The sequence below is a fragment of the Anticarsia gemmatalis genome, chromosome 3, assembly GCF_050436995.1.
Source record: "Anticarsia gemmatalis isolate Benzon Research Colony breed Stoneville strain chromosome 3, ilAntGemm2 primary, whole genome shotgun sequence".
Taxonomy (NCBI): Eukaryota; Metazoa; Arthropoda; class Insecta; order Lepidoptera; family Erebidae; genus Anticarsia; species Anticarsia gemmatalis.
Genome location: NC_134747.1, coordinates 2,494,296 through 2,513,720, shown reverse-complemented (window position 1 = coordinate 2,513,720; position 19,425 = coordinate 2,494,296). Strand labels below are relative to the sequence as shown.

Below are 19,425 nucleotides of genomic sequence, written 5' to 3'. Positions count from 1 at the left end.
TATAAATAAAAAGTTTGGAGGAAATGTTTGTTACTCAATCATGCTAAAACTACAGAACGTATTTCGATGAAACTTTAGCAATGTTATAGCTTATATGTACTAGAATAAAATATATAACATACAATGTGCTTTCACGTCAAAGCACGGGCTTTCGTCCGAGCCAAACATTTTTATTTGACCTGACCTGACCTTCAACATATCTCTGTCATACACCACTACGGCCCACTCAGACGGAGTTGGGGGAAAAGCTAGTCTATATCATCTATGTATATAATAATATATATAAAACTCAAATGTGACTGACTGACTGACTGACATAGTGATCTATCAACGCACAGCCCAGACCACTGGACGGATCGGGCTGAAATTTGGCATGCAGGTAGATGTTACGACGTAAGCAGTCGCTAAGAAAGGTTTTTGATGAATTTCACCCCTAAAGGGATAAAATAGGGGATGAAAGTTTGTATGAAAATTCTGTCTTAAGTCACAATACCACGCGGACGAAGTCGCGGGCAAAAGCCAGTTAAGTATAAGAAACGATACCTACACAGGAATGTAAGGTATTTACAGCGATACCAAATCCGGGATTGACATTACTGGCAATGATACCCAGCGCGGCCGTCACAGGGTTAATAGAAAACTTAATACCTTTATTTTCTTAGCTTCGGTTTAGCTGTGGTAGGGTTAGTATGTGGTACAGATATTTAGGATAATCTTCGCAAGTTTGTTGCGTTAAGTAATCCATACTAATATTATAAATGCGAAAGTAACTCTGTCTGTCTGTTACTCAATCACGCCTAAACTACTGAAACAATTTGCATGAAATTTGGTACGGAGATATTTGGGTTTGATACCCGAGAAAGGACATAGGCTATTTTTTACCCCGGGAAAAATGACACATAATGGGAAAATTAAGGCGGCGGACGAAGCTGCGGGTAAAAGCTAGTAAAATATAACAATGTTCTCTGGTCTCTGCCTATCTATGGGAAGTAGGCTTGATTCTATGAATGTGTGTTACATACATACATAAAATCGCCTTATTATAATATTAACTCATTACTGTCCTACTGCTAGGAAAGGTAATCCCGGTATGAGGAAGGATTTAGGCCATAAGTCCACCACGCCGGCCTAATGGGGATTTGGGACTTTGCATTTTCGACACGAAGTTTTTCTTCACCGTTACTCAAAATAAATGATGATTATAGTTCAAGAATCATCACATAACTACGAAAAATCACTGGTTTTGTGTCTCTGGTGCGAACCCTCGACCACTTGCGTGGACAATGAATCCTTAGACCATTTAGGTGTGAGGCTGATGCACTGCTCTTTTATAAAGACAGGCATACTTTTGCAATTGCCATATTAGGTAGTGAGGCTAGATCATCCTATTAAACACCAGACTCATATCGACAGTAGCACATCGTGCTAGCACGGGATGCACCCGGCTTATACCGCTGTGCGAGCTCAAGATAAACCCCAATGTTGACCACCAACCGTCAAACACGTACCCAGATTACGTCTGGTTAAAATTAGATATCGACCCAACGATATAGGTGTATAAATCCTTTGCAAATATCACTCTCTTTCTTATTTATTTGATGCGAACGTGACGATAATATATTGTGTAAAAGATTAGATTTATATATCGCACTAATAATACAATAGTGCTTTAAATCAAAATACATTTTTATCAGAATCGATCAGTAACTTGTTTATTACTTCCTATTATGGTTGCTAAAAATGCTCTTTGTGTTTTAAAAATGAAATAGGAGATATTATTTTATTAATAAATCAAAAAAATACGGTATGGTTATGGTGTTAAGTCTAGTTGTAGTTGTGTTGATGTATTTTGAGTTACAACACTGTTCTATTATTAGTTTCCAAAGTTTTGCAAAGTTTCCTTATTAAAGCTGCTATCTATTGGTGAAAAGCGCAAGAAAATATTTGAAGTTGTTTTTAAGTTGAACCCGCAAAGACAGACGGCGCCATCGTTTCATACTAACTAAAGTACAGATATGCAATTAAAACAACTTTTAATTAATAACTTATCTCGAATCGAATGTCTCAATTCAATAACATTTCATATAAAGTTACCAAAACAATAAAACATAATATGCATAAATGTATGTTTTTAAACAATGGTTCATTGAATTTGATAACACACGTCGTTGCTTTGTTGTTTGAATTTCGAAAGTCAAAAGCATAAGTATGAACTGTCAAACAGCTGTCATTTTATTGTAAAACTCGGCACAGCTACTGCCTTAAGCCCGGTTCCCACAGCGAGCGGAGCGGGCCCATTCGGCCAAACTCGCAACCGCGAACTGCATACTTGTGCGACTATTTGGTTCTCCTTCTTGTCGTATGGTTAGTGGCCAACCTAGTGTCAAAGTTGTTCAAGCCGCCCGAAAGGCTTTTGACGTGGCTTAACGCCTGTTATCTTAATTGACAACAACCGGGATCGACTTTTTACGTGCCCTCCGAGGCACGGAGACGCCCAGTTTAAATACCACTACGCGGTCATCCATCTACAGAATGACCGCGCCAAGGTTTGCTTAACCCACAGATCGTTTACCGACCGGCGCGCACAACTGGCTATGTTCGCTTCGAACTATTTAGTGGGAACACAAGGATGCAGTTCGCGCTTGCAAGTTTTACGGAGTCAATAATGGGTCCGCTCCGCTCGCTGTGCGAACTGGGCTTCATGTCACTGTAACATAATGGAGCGTTCAGTAAAGTCAACTAACTAAGGACAAACTTTGAATGAAAATCTGATCAACGCGCCCTTATGATAGTCCTTTTTTTAAGTGATTTTAGATGTCAACGCTTACTACTCGATAGTTAGAGTTGATAGTTAGATACTTGAGAGTTGCAATATATTCAATTGTAAACCATGCAATCCGAGAGTTTTTAAAGATGACTTATTGTAAGCATAAAATCTAAAGGTGGTGTTTGGTTGTTTGTGTCTTTCACGTCGAAACGGCTAAACCGATTTCGATACTATTTAGCGAAGCGATATATCAGACTCTAAAAAACACATTGACAACAATTTTCAACAGGTATCCAAGCCGCGGGATTTTCTTAGTCTCGTAGCCTAGTAGTATATCTATACAGTCTGTACTACACCTAATACATTTAACGAAATATGGTCGTAATTTAAGTTCAAATAGATGTCTTTGATTGGTACAAACTTTTAATGGAACTGTCACGTGTTCTCTTGCTTCAAAGACATGTGACCTTCACACCTATTTAACTCTGTAGGTGGAAGCAGAAGCTTATTAAAACATTACATTTCCTTGAAATTATCAACAGTGTTATACAAGACTAGCTGACCCGCGCAACTTCGCTTGCGTCACATAAAAGAGAATGGGTCAAAATATTCCCTGTTTTTGTAACATTTTTTATTGCTACTCCGCTCCTATAGGTCGTAGCGTGATGATATATAGCCTATGGCCTTCCTCGATAAATGGACTATCTAACACTGAAATAATTTTTCATTTCGGATCAGTAGTTCCTGAGATTAGCGCGTTCAAACAAACAAACAAACAAACTCTTTAGCTTTATTTATAATCTTTATATATATAATTCTTCTGTAAGTGTGTATGTCACTGAACTTCTCTTAAACGACTGGACCGATTTTGATGAAATTTTTTGTGTGTGTTCAAGGGGATCTGAGAATGGTTTAGATTATTAAAAAAAGTTTAAAATTTTCAAATTAAAGACGTGTAGACAGGACAACGTCTGTCGGGTCCGCTAGTATTAGTATAGATTTCAAAGCAAAATGCATACTTGACCATATTATCATTTAGGCTTGACATATATTCGGTTCGGCACATGCAACGACTGCCTATCGAACCTCCACAATCCTATTACTTTTGAGCCTAGCCTTCCTTCCAAACTATGTTGGAGTCGGCTTCTAGTCTCACCGGTTGCAGCTGAATATCAGTATTAAACATGGGAGCGACTGCCTATCTGACCTCCACAACCCAGTTACCTGGGTTAACACGATACCCTACGGTAAGACTGGTTGTCAGACTTTCAAGCTTCTGACTACTAGTAAGGACTGTCAAAGATCTTTTAAAAATGACAATCAGGCCCCTCGTACGTGGCTTCTGAAATATCGCTAGGTATGTATAAAATGGTCACCTATCCACAGACCAACCTCGACAAGCGTGTGCTTACTCTCAAAGATCGATCTGTGCGGCTGTATCTACTTTAGCCATGAGCTCCCTTGTGAACAAAACCTAGCGATTCATCAATTCCTAAACATTTTTCTTTACCAAAAGCAAGGTGCGTGTATTTTCTTTGCGTCCCTAGTACTTGACCTCCAGTCGACCTCCTGTGTAAAGACGGTCTATTATTTGTCCCCTTCTATACGCTCCCCTACCAAGCATATGAAAAGAAAAGCTCTATAAGGAATGGTAAACCTGACACATTTTACTCGGTAGTGTTTGCTTCCACGCAGCGGTCTCGAGTTCGAATCACGGATTGGACAAAGACTTATTAATGAGATTTTTTGTCAAGAAATTCTGGGTCATTTCAATTATACCTTGAGTGCCTCGGAGAGTTCATTTTATATATTCTATTTCATCACGTCTGTCATACCCGAAGCTACCAAGCCTATTAAGAATCCTCTAATGCAGCACTTTGACCGACCCGGGAATCGACCCTGAGGCCGAACCGACGAAGTCGTATACACTACCACTAAGACCACAGCGGGAGTAATTTTGTTTTTGTTTCTTTTTTTATTCATTTTTCCAAATATATTGTTTTAAATGACATAACTCCGCCTACGTACCGCCAGACATCCGCTTCACGTATCACTATATTCCGATACTACCACTTATCATTGACATATGAACTCTTTATCCACTAATCGGAGGTGCACTGCTTATCGTAGCCGCTTTTAAAATGCTGGGGGTGAAACAAAATTTACTGTTTGTTTTTTTTAAAGATAATTCCCGCACTAAGAATTGCTTTTGTGTAGCGGAGACTTTTGCAAAAATACATACAAAACGGACACAAAGTACAACCAGACCCGAAACAACTATTTGTGGATAACACAAACAATTGTTTCGTGTGAGAATCAAACTAGCGAACTCCCGACGCAATGGTAGCGGCGTGGTGACCTAAACCACTGCGCCACGGAGGCAGTTTATCTAGCAAATAAGTTATCAGTGACTATCTATACTTACTAATATTATAAAGCTGAAGAGTTTGTTTGTTTGTTTGTTTGAACGCGCTAATCTCAGAAACTACGGGTCCGATTTGAAAAATTCTTTCAGTGTTAGATAGCCCATTTAACGAGGAAGGTTATATCATCACGCTACGACCAGTAGGACCAGTAAAAAATGTTACAAATACGGGGAAAAAATTGACCCATTCTCTCTTATGTGACGCAAGCGAAGTTGCGCGGGTCAGCTAGTTATTCATAAACTGTGAAATTGGCCCTAAATATCGTCTAACCTACAGAAGTATGTATTTGTAGGTAACCTTAATGACAAAATTGTTTTACCGATTAATAAAGCGTGTCAAACGGAATATCCTTTAATGGGTACATTAATGTGCCCAATTATGATAATTTGCTATAATAATTTGTTTCACTATGAAGGCAACATTGTAATGAAATCTTGCTTGAATGAAAGGTTTTTAATGGGATCCATATGTCCTCAATACACGCTTGGTCAGCGTGGCATTGTCGAAACGGTAATCCCTTTCTCATTCCCTTAAGCGGATATGTACTCGTATTATCAGTAGTCACTTTCAGCAATGTGTCACAGTGTGACAACTAGGAATGTTCTTCCCTGATGTCACCTATGTTATAAATTTTTCCAACTGTCTCCTTTCGATCCGTGTCAAGGGGAACAATTCGACAGCAGCTATTTATGCTACGTTTACTAACTTTATGCTAAAATGTGTTGTCTTATATGCCATAAAAAAATCACGAAGAAATGTCCAAAAATAACGATATCTTATTCAACGGTAACTAATCGTATTTGTCATTACAAAAAGTATCAAGCTTTTCAAATAAATAGCTGCTGTCTAAATAGTAACTTTTCCGAATTGTCACCGGAACATCGCAAGAAGTGACAATTGCTATGATATTTTCCCAAAGGTCACCTGCCAGTTTAGAGCACCTATTTCCTGTTCTATATTGGGTACAAAATTCCCATCACAACTTTGTAAACTCCGAGTTGCATGTTTAATGTATAATAGAATACGGGAATTAACGCGAACACGCATTTTACCTTAACATGCCTAACGTTTCGGCGCAGGTTGCACTTGCCGTGGTCGCAGGCTGAATGGAGCAGCGATGACAGGACTTCGTGTATATGAGGCGGACGAATGTCTATCCACTCTCATATCTAGAGGATGGATGGACGCATTTTAAGGTAAAATGCGTGTTCGCGTTAATTCCCGCATTCTATTATACATTAACTAAATTCCCAGTTGCAACCCTTAAGGGTACAGCTAGAGTCTAAACCAAGAATATATCAAAGCAGGGCCTATGTGGGTCACACAACTATTTCTAAACATCATGTATAAAGTCATTCCGGTTGTACACGGACTACACGAGGTGTTTGACACAAATAATTTGTACTGATAAGATATAAGGTCAAGAACTAAACATTAATTGCGCAAAAATATATAGACAAATTAGCTATAGAAATATAGACAGAGTAATATAAAAATAGATATATTTAAATAAACTCCTGTAGCCTTGTATGAAAGCCTGTTTGATACAGTTAATTATAATTGTACTTAATTAAAATTAATTGCACCCAGGCTCTCTACTAAGTTATAGGACTCAAGTCTTGTGTCATGGGGACTTTAACAAACATACAAATAAACGCCAAGTGCAATAAACACACATATATTATGGCTATTTCTCCGTCAGTCAGATGATATAAAAATATTAAAAACGTTAAAAGACGACACAAAATAAAGAAGCCGGGGCTTATTACGTCATATCTACTAATATTATAAAGCTGAAGAGTTTGTTTGTTTGAACGCGCTTATCTCAGGAATTACTGGGCCGCTTTGAAAAATTCTCTCAGTGTTAGATAGTCCATTTATCGAGGGAGGCTATAAACTATATATCATCACACTACAACTAATAGGAGCAGAGTACCAGTAAAAAATGTTACAAAAACGGGGAAATGTGACGCAAGCGAAGTTGCGCGGATCAGCAAGTAACTCATAACGATGTTGTTTAAAACATACGAATAAAACAAAAAATATGTGAAAATAGTAAAAACCCATTGTTTCAGATTCCCAAAGAAATAAATGAAATAGGAATTTGTCGACATCCCCTTTGCTAGGTTAGATTATTTAACTGCACGTTTGGCGCAGTGGTTTAAGCGGTCACCTCGCCGCAACAACCGTAGCGCCGCGTGTGGTGGGTTCGAATCCCACCCAGGACAAATCTTTGTGTTCTGAGCCTGGATGTTAAAGTATCTATATAAGTATGTATTTAGAAGTATATAAGTATGTTTATCAGTTATTTGGTTACCATAGTACAAGCTCTGCTTAGTTTGGAATCAAATAACCGTGTGTGAGTTGTCCAATAATATTTAATATTTATTGATTAACTAACTAATTGGTCTAGACATAAGTTAATTGCATGATTATAATAATTATTATAGAACTAATTACTAGTGCTAATTACTATCTCATGGTCACAAGGATATTATTGTAACCTCTCACAATCTAGGCTGAGATAATTTATCATTCGGAGGGCCGACTTCCTACTACTATCGATAACCAGCAAGTTATCGAGTAATTTTGTATGAAAATAAAGTCAGCGCCTCTAGCGGGCTCCGTAGGAACTATCTTTGCAGGACATTTTAAATGTTAAACTCTCAATAGACTGTAGACTCTGTAGAATCGTACAGGAATTTGAAGTATCCATTCATTCATTCATTGTATGGTCAACCAAAAGTCCAAGATGACCAAACCACCGAAGGCCTTTTAAAATGGCTTATATTGCTAACCTGATTAACAATAACGTCTTTAACGGAGGCATCCATACATAAAATGTCAATAAGGTTTTTTAACTCACCGGTCATTTACCGACCGGTATACTAGCTATTAATTTTGTTTATGTTTCTCTCTCTCTCTCCCTGGCTATTCTTCCCATATGGTGGTAAGGTCAGTCTTCCTTATGCTCTCCCTCCACTTCGCCCTATCAAATCTAAATTGACACCGTCTTCCTCAACCTCAAATGCCTTCATATCTCGCCGCAACACTTCTATCCATGAGGTCTTGGGTCTCCCTCTTGGCCGTTTTCTTTCCAATAAAGGACAGACAGATTGCCAAATAACATCTATATTTTACTACTTATATTGTTATATTATTATTAATTACTTATCTTTAAGTGTCACACTAACACTGTTAGTTTCTGTAATTTATAACTCATTTGTAATTTTTTTTTCTTAAAGTAGGTACAGTGTTGTTTTCTTTTTTGTCGCGTGCAATATTAAAGGTTTTGTTAGGGGCAGCTGAAAATCAGTGCTGTGCCTAGCACAACGTTTACTGAGCTGTAGCCCTTTGTTGTACATAAATGTACTGACTAAATGGTTTAAATGGTAAAATTTCAAAGGAATGTGTTACGGAACCACGCAAACAAAACTAGAAAATAGGCCCTCAAACCGGAGACGAATCTATCAGATAAGGCTTAGTCAAAACAAAACAGCAGCCTAATTATCAATCTCACAATCAGTTTGTCGACGACCTCACTGCGGTACACTCGTGTCCAAAATGTCTGTTATATTTCATTCGGCCGTTGTGGCTTTAAATTCATACGCGATATGGTACGATCAAAACTATGTGGATTTGCCGTTCCCTGTTGAAGAGTTTGCCAAAATGCCTTGGAAGGCCAGAGGGATTTTCTTGACATTCTGGTGCCTTGTAAGTCTGTTTTTTGTACTAGTCGAAATGTATGTTAATGTATTTAGGTATATATCTATGTTTTGTAGGTATTTAGAAGTAATATGTAGAAAGTATGTTCATTTGTTATCTGGTAACTACATTACGAGCTCGGCTTAGTTTGGACCATGTGTGAGTAATCCTTAGATTCAGGTACTTATATAGAGTACCTATATATTGAAAAAAATACGTTCGAATTGAGAACCCTCTTCCTTTTAAAGTCGGTTAATTATATACTAGTGTCCCGCCCCGATGTTACCCGGGTTACCTTTTACTAATTTTAATTATTTTAAAGCCTATGTATGTATACCGGTATAATACAGTCTCTTTGGAGAAAGATTTTTTGTAATACATTCACTTCGACAGTCGCATACAAATCAATGGACTAAAAAGCAGCTAAATATTTTTAACCAAATTAAAAATAACACAAATAAAAATAGCAGTGGGACACTCAAACAGGATTAGAAAAAAAAATAACGAAAAACCCGCAGTCCTATAAACACTTACACTTTTCTTCAAATAAAATTTCATTTTAATCGGTACAGTAATTTAACCATATAAGATAGACAGAAAATCAGACTCGTAGACTATGCTATTTATTAAAATGACTCTGATTAATCTGGTACCTTAATTTTACCCATTAATGTCCCACTGCTGGGCAAGGGTCTCCTCCCGTAATGAGGGAGGGGTTAGGCCTTGAGTCCACCACGCTGGCCAAGTGCGGGTTGGGGACTTTGCATGCCCTCAATAAATGTATTAAACAAATTTTTAGGCATGCAAGGTTTCCTCACGATGTTTTCCTTCACCGTTGGAGCATGTGATAATTATTTCTAATACACACATAACTTCGAAAAGTCGTTGGTGTGTTGCCTCGGATTCGAACCTGCGACCATCAGGTACCTACGTGTATAAATCTCATATAAGTGTATAATGATAAGTAATTAGCGTGATCGGAAGTGGCATCAAGACCATCAAGTCACGGTTATGAACCATGTAATAGCATATGTATCATTAGTTATTTGTAAATTACATACAATCGTGCCCGTTGTACGCTAAGGCAGGCAAAGGTGTAAACAATAGGCACACGTTTCCCCATTAATATCTTTAGTCCAATTTTATAATGGACGAACTTATTATTATAGCTATCAAAAATAACTATATTCTAGAACCTGGTTTCTGAAGTAGGTACATTCAGCGGTAGTTTATCTATTCAAACTGTAATTGTGACACTATCAATTAACAGAAGTTGTTTGGCAATTTAACCAAATGGTGAATCGAATCCAGAATCCCATTCAATGCACTAGCGCCCATTCCATGAAAACAGACAACCGATAAGCAAGATAAAAGTAAAATATATGCTCTGGTTGTTTGGGTGTTACACTCACAACTGCTAAACGGCTGAACCGATTCAAATGATCCGAGATGTGCTATACGCAGGCCCAGGGCTTGTTTAAAACAAAGGCCAAGAATAATACAAGTAGGTATCATAACAGGTCTCAAGGAAGGCCTGCAACTAGATGGTCGGACGACATTGTAAAATGTGTAGGGCCGAAATGGATGAGACAAGCGGACGACCGTATAAAGTGGCGTGCTGAGGGGGAGGCCTATACTCAACAGTGGGTGGATACGGGCTGATTAGATAGATCATAACTGATCTATAGGTACAAAATCAGAAATTTGTTTCTGTATCAAGATTTATTACTTAACAAAAACAAAATTAAATTAAATAATAGATTATCGCATCACTGCATGCCACTGGCGCATAATAACAAAGTAATATAAAAAACAAGAGCAAACGATTCACAGTTGCGGTCAATGCTGTGTCCAAAGTTATCTAGTTTCGTAATAAGATAGTAAGGTCACGCTTACGAAGGAGGTCGGTATTGCATTGTGTGAATAGGTTAATATTATATTTGTTGCCATGGTCATAAGCTTAAACTTTATTTTAAACTACTTAGCTAAACTTCGCTTGCGTCACATAAGAGAGAATAGGTCATTATTATCCCCGTTTTTGTAACATTTTTTACTGCTACTCTGCTCGTCTTGGTCGTAGCGTGATGGTATATAGTCTTCCTCGGTAAATGGGCTATCTTACACTGAAAGAATTTTTCAAATCGGACCACTAGTTTCTGAGATTAGCGCGTTCAAACGAACAAACAAACGTTCCAGCTTTATAATGTTAGTATAGATAGCAACAAAATCTACCGTTTGATTGTACCTACATATATTATGTACATAAAATTACACCTTCTTCCCAACGTTGGGAACGTTGTGCTATCGCCCATTTAAAAAACTAAGATTTAGGCTATATGAACCTGGGTATTCGACTACTTATCTCTATGTTAAATTCCATGAAAATCGGCCTAGCCAAACTGTAACAGACAGTTACTCGTTTGTTAGGTATATTTTGTGTGTATATGCCAGTGTTAAGATAACTTTTGTGTATAATTTTACTCAAATATCGCAATCTAGGCAAGGCAAAACATCTTATTAGATATTATATAATATCCTAATCTAATATCCAATTTAATCAAATAAAATTTCCAGAGTTTAGTTCCTACGTATTACAATCAGTAGCTTTTCAACACCAATCAACTCGGTATGCTACGTTAATTCTATTCTGAAGTATAATTTATATAGATATATGAATGTTTAATATTATTTTCCTTTATTACAGGTACTGCAGACAGTTTACTTCACAATCGCACTAATAAACGACATCGTCGGAACCAACGCGACGGCACCGAAAAAACCGCCATTAATTCGAAAAATCAAAGACATACTTTTTAGTTTAGCTTTTACAATAGCCATATACGTAGCCTCGGCCTTTTGGGGACTTTATCTCGTTAACAAAGACTTCATTTTCCCTGAAGATATCGAGTTACAATTCCCTAGTTGGGTGAACCACACAATGCATACATTTATAGTTCCTTTTATTTTAATAGAATTATTTATTTCTAAACGCAATTATCCGTCCAGGACTTTGGGAGTTTCCGTTGCCTTATTATTTAATTTAGCCTATGTATGTTGGCTACATGGTATTTACTTTTACACGGGTATTTGGGTATACCCTTTCTTAAATGTATTTACTTGGTCAATGAAAGTGTTTTTCTTTGCGTGTAGTTCTATTATAGGTATATCTGTTTACGTGTTAGGTGAAAAGTTAAATAGTTTGTCGTCTTTAGATATAAGAGTAACCTACACTAATGGGTCTTCGAAAAAGCATTGATTAAAAGAGTATTTTTATATTTTTTGTTTTATTTTCTTCCTTTAGGGGTGCGCCTATTGGCATCTATCGAAGACATGACTTAACTGCGGACTGTCACATATTTTTTATGTGCAGGCGCTGAAAATTTCTTATTTTCTCGCCGCGAGAACAAACCGGCGAAGTATCCACTCACGATCAGCAAAGCAGTTACCTACATTATTTACTACATTTGGTTTTAATTTTTACTGACCTACATCGCGAGAAATGTATGTAATGGCTTTGAATTATAAATATGCTTACAAGTTTGTCCCATCAAGGTACTTTTTAAATATGAGGTTCCCCGCAGCTTATTTGAGGCGTACGCGTTTCTTTGTGACCGACAGCAAATCAACTTCTTTTAGAGCCGAGGTTCCAGTCTCATCCAAAATCCGGTAGATTGCTACGTATAATAAGTACTTATTTATGGTTTGTCCATAGGCATCAGAATATTAATATTTGCATAGTTAATATCAATACTATTTCTAGCAGATTCTATTCGACCAACTTACAGGTAATTACAACACGCTTCAGTAACCATAAACAATTAACTAAAAATATATTTTATTTTATTTTTAATTAAGACCTCCAAGTTAAAATAATGTTAAAAATACTAACCTATCTATTGTTGTTTTTAATGTAAATGACACATAAAAACGAGCATATTTTTATGTAGATAAAAAAATAAAATACCTATTATAATATAATAATTGTATAAACTATTTCGACAAAGATGATACAATGGTTTATAAGGTAATTAAGCTACAAAAATACAGAAACACGAATTTGTATAATCAAAGGGAATTTATTTTTACTTTACTAAAATAAATTACAGAATGAATGCTAAAATCTCAAAAAAATATTTCAAATCACAACCTCAGACTCAAAACCTTTCACAATAAAATCTATTTCTGAATCTACTTTGTTCTTCCTTCTTCGTTTTTTCTTACCCGTCCACGTGGTATTGGTCAGGTCCATTTTTTCCACGCATTTCTCATAAATACTATACAAACTGTCGTAAAACATCAACACAGTCGTAGCTCCTTTCAAATATTGATGTATAAAATTCTTAGGATCCATCTGGTTTTCTAATTTCAAAGAAAAATTATACGCAAATGTACCATTAAAGCTTTTAGAGTATTTCGTAGGCTCATACGGGTTTCTACATAATGTATTTAAAAGGTTCAACTGCATCAAACTATGTTGAAACTGTGCAAATGATTGCATTGCATGTTTATCATAGGTCTTCGGTTTCTTTTTAATTTTGTCATCTAATTCAAAATGTTTCAGTAAAACACTGGCTGCTATGAGACAGTCTTCATATTGTACTTTATTCTTATTTAGAAACAATTCATCAGCATCATAATTTGTAGGGATAGGATTCGCTTTTAGTTCCTCAACTTTCTTAGAATACTTGTTATTGAACTGAAAGTTGCCTCTAAATGTTCCAGTTTTTTCATCGATGGCCTCTAACATAGTGTAAGTCATAAATAAACTATGCACATGACGTAATGGCACTTCACACTTGGTGACCCACCACAGTACAGCAATGAAAAATAACTGGAAATTGGATGGCAATACTTCAATTACAGTGGGATCCAATTTTGGTAATTTCTCTCTCAAAAAATGATAGAAGCAAAAGTGTAACTGTTCCACCGTCAAGTCACTAAACGGTAGAGAGAATGTTCTAGCTGTAGCATGTTCTCTGTCTACATACAGCCTTTTATAAGATGCCTTTTCTCTGCAGACGTACAGAAGATGCTTATTAGAGTAGTCTGTTAATAGATCAAAGGCGTATCTTAAGATGGGAAGGCAGCATAGAAAAGAATCCTCATCATTGTAGTCCTCTGCTTGTGGACTACAAAAATATAAGTTATGAGTATATAGGTTGATATATGGTTTGGGTATATAATTTAGACGAATAGCATTGGCACACCACTCCGGTAATCCATTAATGAACCGTTCATCTTCCTCATCCTCTACATCCTCTTCGTCTTCCGAGAATTCCTCTTCTTCATTCTCTGAAGATAATTCGTTATCATTTGAGTCTTCAGCTAAAGAATTTATTTGTTCATCAATGTCATCTGGTGGCTGCCAATCCGATTCAGGAATTTCATCCTCAGGAATATCAAAGTATACAAGTGATCTACAGTGCCTTTTATTATAACCATCAATGCTTCTTTTAATAACAAACAGTACATAGTTCTTTTGTCTCTTCTTCAATCTTCCTAATATTTTAGCAATAGCTGAGTCCAAGGTTTCATTCTGTAGCCACTTAAACAGACCATGAACACACCTCTGCTGATCATTTGCTTTCTTTTTAGACTTCGGCAATTTCAGTTGAGAAAAGAATTTGTTGAACACCCTTTTCTGAACATAATCATTACCCAGTAATGTGGCTAGTAATGGTAAGAGTTCTTCTTGTAAACCTCCAAAGATATTGACCAAATGTTCCATACGGAAAATTTTACATTCCATTACCATAGTTCTAGTACCATCTACATCTACAGGCTTGGGTTTGAAGTCTAGTGTGTTAAAAGGTATGTATAACACATTGTAAATGAAGAAATCCGAATCATAGCTCAAGACTGGGCAATTCAAATGTCGCGCCATTGCTGCGATCTCATCATCAGCCTCAAACTCACAAACTGTAAATGGCACGTTCATGTCAGCGACGGCTTCTTTGAATACATCGCGAAGTAGTAGTGGGAAGATCTTCATACTGTCCTGTGTAACTGGGTCCAACTTGGAAACGCCAATTATTTTCGATTTTAGGCGCGAATACGCAGTCTTCAATTTTTTCCCCTCGTGACTCCCGTCGAACAAAACATACGGTGTTATATTGCATTTCTTTAGGTTTTTGAAGAAGTTTCGAACATAGTTTGCAAATTTATCGTAGTCTCCGCCAAATGCGGAGAAACAGTTTAGCAATCGATATAATTGGGCGCACAAACTGTGCCCATCGATAACCAGACAAGAATCGTGAAGTAAGAAGTCTTGCAGAAACACATCTTGGTTGTAGTTAATGTATGTTGTTAATCCCCGGACTCCCATGATTGCAAATCCATAGTTTTATTTACAAACCTTGATTATAAACTTATTTAGGTTATGTTTCACAAGTTTCGCAGCGAAACGCTTAGGTTTTGACATAAGGAATGTCTATTTGTTATTGTGTGATATGTCAACAAAGTTGACAATCGTTTAGAAATTTCTTTATTTATGTTAAGCACAGTGATTATATTAAACAGATATCATATTGAAATAAATTAGCACTGCTAACTATTTAATTTAACAAAGTCTTTAATAATGTCAAGTTTATCTTTTAAGGCTAAAATTGAAACGAACTTCTAACAATACTGTTTCCGAACTTTAAATGAAAAGTCAATTTCGTGTCCGTCCCGCCACCATCAAAGTCTTACCGGCCGCGTGTGGTTAAAGTGAAACACGTGTTTTCATTAAGATTTTGTTTATTTCAGTTAATTTTTGTGTAGTTACTAGGTACTATTCGCCTTTACCGTTTTATTGAAGTGAGTTTAGGGCAAATTGTTAAAGAAGTAATTGATTTAACCAATATTTTATGAAACAATTTAGTGTACAGCGCTAAATATCAATATTTTGCAGAGTCGTAAAGATGACCGAGGCTAAAGAAGTAGTTGCCGATAGCAATGGAGACGAAAATAACAAGAATGCAGAAAATGGTATAGATGCAGAAACGGAACTAGAAAGTGCTATCATTCGCCAAGTGGAGTATTACTTCGGTATGTATGAATGTTACAATGTGTGGTGCTGACGTAAAATTTATTTAAAGGCGTCCTTAGTATGACTCTAAAATGAGGTCTTACTCATTTATGTGTATGAATGATTCAAACGAAACAATATTTCCTTTGAGTTGTTTGTTATGCAGTAGTACTTTAGTGAACTGTGTCAAGCATGTCAATTGCCACACTAGGACACCTGCCAACTGACCAATCACCTGTTGAAGCTTCTATAGAGATAGATTAGTTAAAACATTCTGAAACTATTGATGATCTGCTTTGATCCTAAACTGTTACTGAACAAATGGTATTGCTTTCTGTTTGTGCTTTCAAATTTTTATTAAATGGCTGATGAAATTATATTTTTTTTTATGAAATATAGGTGTTACTTGGTGCAATGTATTTTTTCATTGTATGATCTGAGGCTGATTCACACATTATATACATATTTAAATGTAAAGTTATAACAACATTGAAAGTGATGCTACCATGATTATAATATGTTTACCAAAACACAATAATTGGTGAGATATTTATATAAAAATAAATGACTTAGTTTTCTAAACAAAAAAGGGCATTTTTGTCCTATACTACTGTTACTACTAAATTCCAGAACCACTGAACATATTGAATTTATCTTTTAAAGCAGTAAGTGAAACTGCGTACCATGCATATTTCCCATAACAGTCGTCAGAGGCTAAGGATGCCACTAGATACAATCCTTACAAACTTCCTTTGCCTTACTCACATCCATACATCTTGCCTTACAGTACTGCCGGTTAATAAGTTATAAGTGAAGCTAATAATGATTTTTTACTATTACAGGTGACGTAAACCTCTCCCGTGACAAGTTTTTGCGTCAACAAGTGCAGTTAGACGATGGGTGGGTGCCCCTGGAGATATTGATCAGGTTCAACCGTCTTGCCAAGCTGTCTACAGATGTTGAAGCTATTGCTAATGCACTTATTAAGTCCACATCGGGAATTTTGGAGGTAAGATAAATTATATTTTAGTTCAAGCTCTACTTAGTTTGGAATCACAAGAATGTGTGTGAGTTGTTCAATGATATTTGTTTATTATATCTTTCTCTCAACTACTGCACAGGCAGTATTATTATCCTGTGTTAAATCCAAATCTGCATATTGATGAGGAATCACTGATTTCATTTGTCCGACATACCACTACACTTATCAAACAGAAAAACATTTTTAGTTTTAACAGCATTTACACAAGTAACTTAGTTTTTTATTTTTAAGCCTTTGGTTTTTACTCATCTTTTAATTCAAGACTAATTATTTTTTTTCCGCAGGTGTCCGATGACACTCCAAAAAAGGTCCGTCGTAACCCTGAGATGCCAGTGCCTGAAATGAATGAGGAACGTAGAAAGGAGTTAAACACTCGTACTATTTACGCTAAGGGCTTCCCTAAAGACTCTTTATTGGATGATTTGTTGAAATATTTTGCACAATATGAAGATGTTGAAAACGTTATAATGAGAAAGTATATGGATAGAGCGTCTAAGAAACGGCTATTCAAGGGATCTGTTTTTGCTACTTTTAAGACTAGAGAACAGGTAAGGTTCATGTTAGCTTATTTCTATTTTTTTTATAATCATCAGTTGAATTATCAACTATGTTTGACTATGATGTAAGTTTTCTTAGGATAAAAGTAAATCAAAATTCTTGTCAAAATATTTTTTTCATGTTATGAGGGTTTACAAGGACCAAATTGAAGTTGAGAATTAAATGTTCTTTCAACAATTTCAATCTAAAATGGAGCTATAATAAAAAAAAAGTTAAAGATTTAACAGAAATGTGTACTTAGCATATTTATTTTATCTTATAATTTTTATAGGCAGAGAAATTCTTAAATGGAAGCCCCAAGTTTGAAGATACAGAGTTGATAGTTCGTTGGCAAGATGATTATGTGCAAGAAAAACAAGAAGAGTACGCTAGCAAGAGAGAGCAGAAAGAAAAGAAAGTCAAGGAAAGGGAAAAGGAGGTGAGTAATAAATAATAGTGATATAATATAAATATCTTTCCTTTAATACATACATCAAATCACACCCTCCTGAACGATACCAGAAAACACCACTTGATTATGATCTTTACTAACTTCTTATAATTTAATAGTCAATTTTAAAGTAGAGAGACATACATAACATCACTGACTAATATACCCTTAGGTGTAGGCAAAAGTGTATGAAATATGCTTCATGGTGAGCCTATTGCCATATACTGGGGATGTTACCAAAATTTGAGTTATTATTGAGAATGTAACATTTATTTATTTATCATTGAATCTCCATCAAGGAATAGACAAACTAAGTATTACATTGAAGGTGAGTTAAAAGTCATGTATCTCCTCAATGATCAAAGAATACGACATTCAAATATATCATTTAACTAGCTTTTACCCGCGACTTCTATCCGCGTGGTTTTGTGACTTGGGACAGAATTTCCTTACAAACTTTAATCCTCAATTTTATTCCCTTGGGGATAGAAATGATCAAAATCCCGATCCGTCCAGCGGTTCGGACTGTAAGTTGATCGATCACTATGTCAGTTAGTCACCTTTGACTAATATATATTCAAATTTTATATAAAATGTTGTGTTACAGGTGCAAGAAAAAGATGACTTCAAGCTGCCAACAGGCACAGTATTACACTTCAGTGAGGGTTCGGAGACCATGACGCGGGAGGACATCAAAGATGCTATTACTGCTTTAGGTAAGCTTTGTCTGTTTCCATCATACATATAAAGTAATGTAAATAGCAAGTTGTAAGTCAGTGCTGTGTAATACACTCATATTTTATTATAAAAAAAAATGTAGAACTGATATGAGTTTAACAAATTTTGAAATTTATTTAAATTGTTTAAACAGGCCGTGTAATTTTTAGTAAAATCTCGTTTGTACATGTAATATGTTATTGATCTATGTTCTGAAATATTGTATTTTGTACTTTCAGGCACGGAAGTCGCGTACATAGACTTCAAGGTCGGCGACAAAGAGGGCTGGGTGCGCCTCGCTAAAGAAAACACAGCGAAGGATCTCGCTGAGAAATTGACTGACGGCAAACTTAAAATTTCAGACAAAGAAGTCGTATTTAAGATACTTGAAGATGAAGAAGAGAAGACATACTTAAGCAAAACTATTGAAGAAATGTCTAAAAGACGTCGAAATATGAAAACCTTCCAAAAGAATAAAGGAAGGAAAGGTGGTAACAAGTACCACGGTAAAAAACGAAAACAAGATAATGGCGACGATGGCCCTCCAAAGAAAGTTCAAGCTACTGAAAGCTAGTTAACGCTTTAATCGTTTTTAATTAAGGACCCTGTGCTTTCACATAGATTGTACTACAGTTCGCTTACAGCAAGCAATATTAAAGTTATCTTTGATAAGTAATTACTGTTTGTTATGAATAAATGACGAACGTTATTCATTTGTTAACTATATGGTACATCAGATTAAACTTGTTCTTGTAAGTGGTCTTTTATTTC

General features: G+C 36.1%; 3 protein-coding genes across 4 annotated transcripts; 2 read left to right on the top strand and 1 right to left on the bottom strand.

Moving 5' to 3' along the window:
* The first annotated feature begins 8,726 nt into the window (after positions 1–8,726).
* LOC142986680 (androgen-induced gene 1 protein-like) lies at positions 8,727–12,171 on the top strand. The gene is made up of 2 exons (XM_076135263.1): positions 8,727–8,907; positions 11,603–12,171. Exons 1-2 carry the CDS (start codon positions 8,758–8,760, stop codon positions 12,152–12,154), a joined length of 702 nt encoding a protein of 233 aa, XP_075991378.1. The 5' UTR covers positions 8,727–8,757; the 3' UTR covers positions 12,155–12,171.
* A 776-nt stretch (positions 12,172–12,947) lies between these two features.
* On the bottom strand, positions 12,948–15,346 carry LOC142987208 (protein asteroid-like). The gene has a single exon (XM_076135817.1). It carries the CDS (start codon positions 15,221–15,223, stop codon positions 13,034–13,036), a length of 2,190 nt encoding a protein of 729 aa, XP_075991932.1. The 5' UTR covers positions 15,224–15,346; the 3' UTR covers positions 12,948–13,033.
* A 190-nt stretch (positions 15,347–15,536) lies between these two features.
* Positions 15,537–19,410, top strand: La (La autoantigen-like). 2 transcript variants are annotated; one of them, XM_076135814.1, is made up of 7 exons: positions 15,537–15,696; positions 15,791–15,927; positions 16,750–16,916; positions 17,234–17,497; positions 17,779–17,925; positions 18,545–18,653; positions 18,894–19,410. In XM_076135814.1, exons 2-7 carry the CDS (start codon positions 15,801–15,803, stop codon positions 19,226–19,228), a joined length of 1,149 nt encoding a protein of 382 aa, XP_075991929.1. In that variant the 5' UTR covers positions 15,537–15,696; positions 15,791–15,800; the 3' UTR covers positions 19,229–19,410. The 2 variants fall into 2 exon arrangements, with proteins under 2 accessions (XP_075991929.1, XP_075991930.1); XM_076135815.1 differs by having other exon boundaries at positions 15,549–15,667.
* The last annotated feature ends 15 nt before the right edge of the window (positions 19,411–19,425 follow it).

Coding starts and splice junctions, on each gene's coding strand:
- LOC142986680 (XM_076135263.1), top strand. CDS start 8,758: ATGTCTGTTATATTTCATTCGGCCGTTGTGGCTTTAAATTCATACGCG. Junction 8,908..11,602: donor TCTTGACATTCTGGTGCCTT/GTAAGTCTGTTT, acceptor CCTTTATTACAG/GTACTGCAGACAGTTTACTT.
- LOC142987208 (XM_076135817.1), bottom strand. CDS start 15,223: ATGGGAGTCCGGGGATTAACAACATACATTAACTACAACCAAGATGTG.
- La (XM_076135814.1), top strand. CDS start 15,801: ATGACCGAGGCTAAAGAAGTAGTTGCCGATAGCAATGGAGACGAAAAT. Junction 15,928..16,749: donor CCAAGTGGAGTATTACTTCG/GTATGTATGAAT, acceptor TTACTATTACAG/GTGACGTAAACCTCTCCCGT. Junction 16,917..17,233: donor CCACATCGGGAATTTTGGAG/GTAAGATAAATT, acceptor TTTTTTCCGCAG/GTGTCCGATGACACTCCAAA.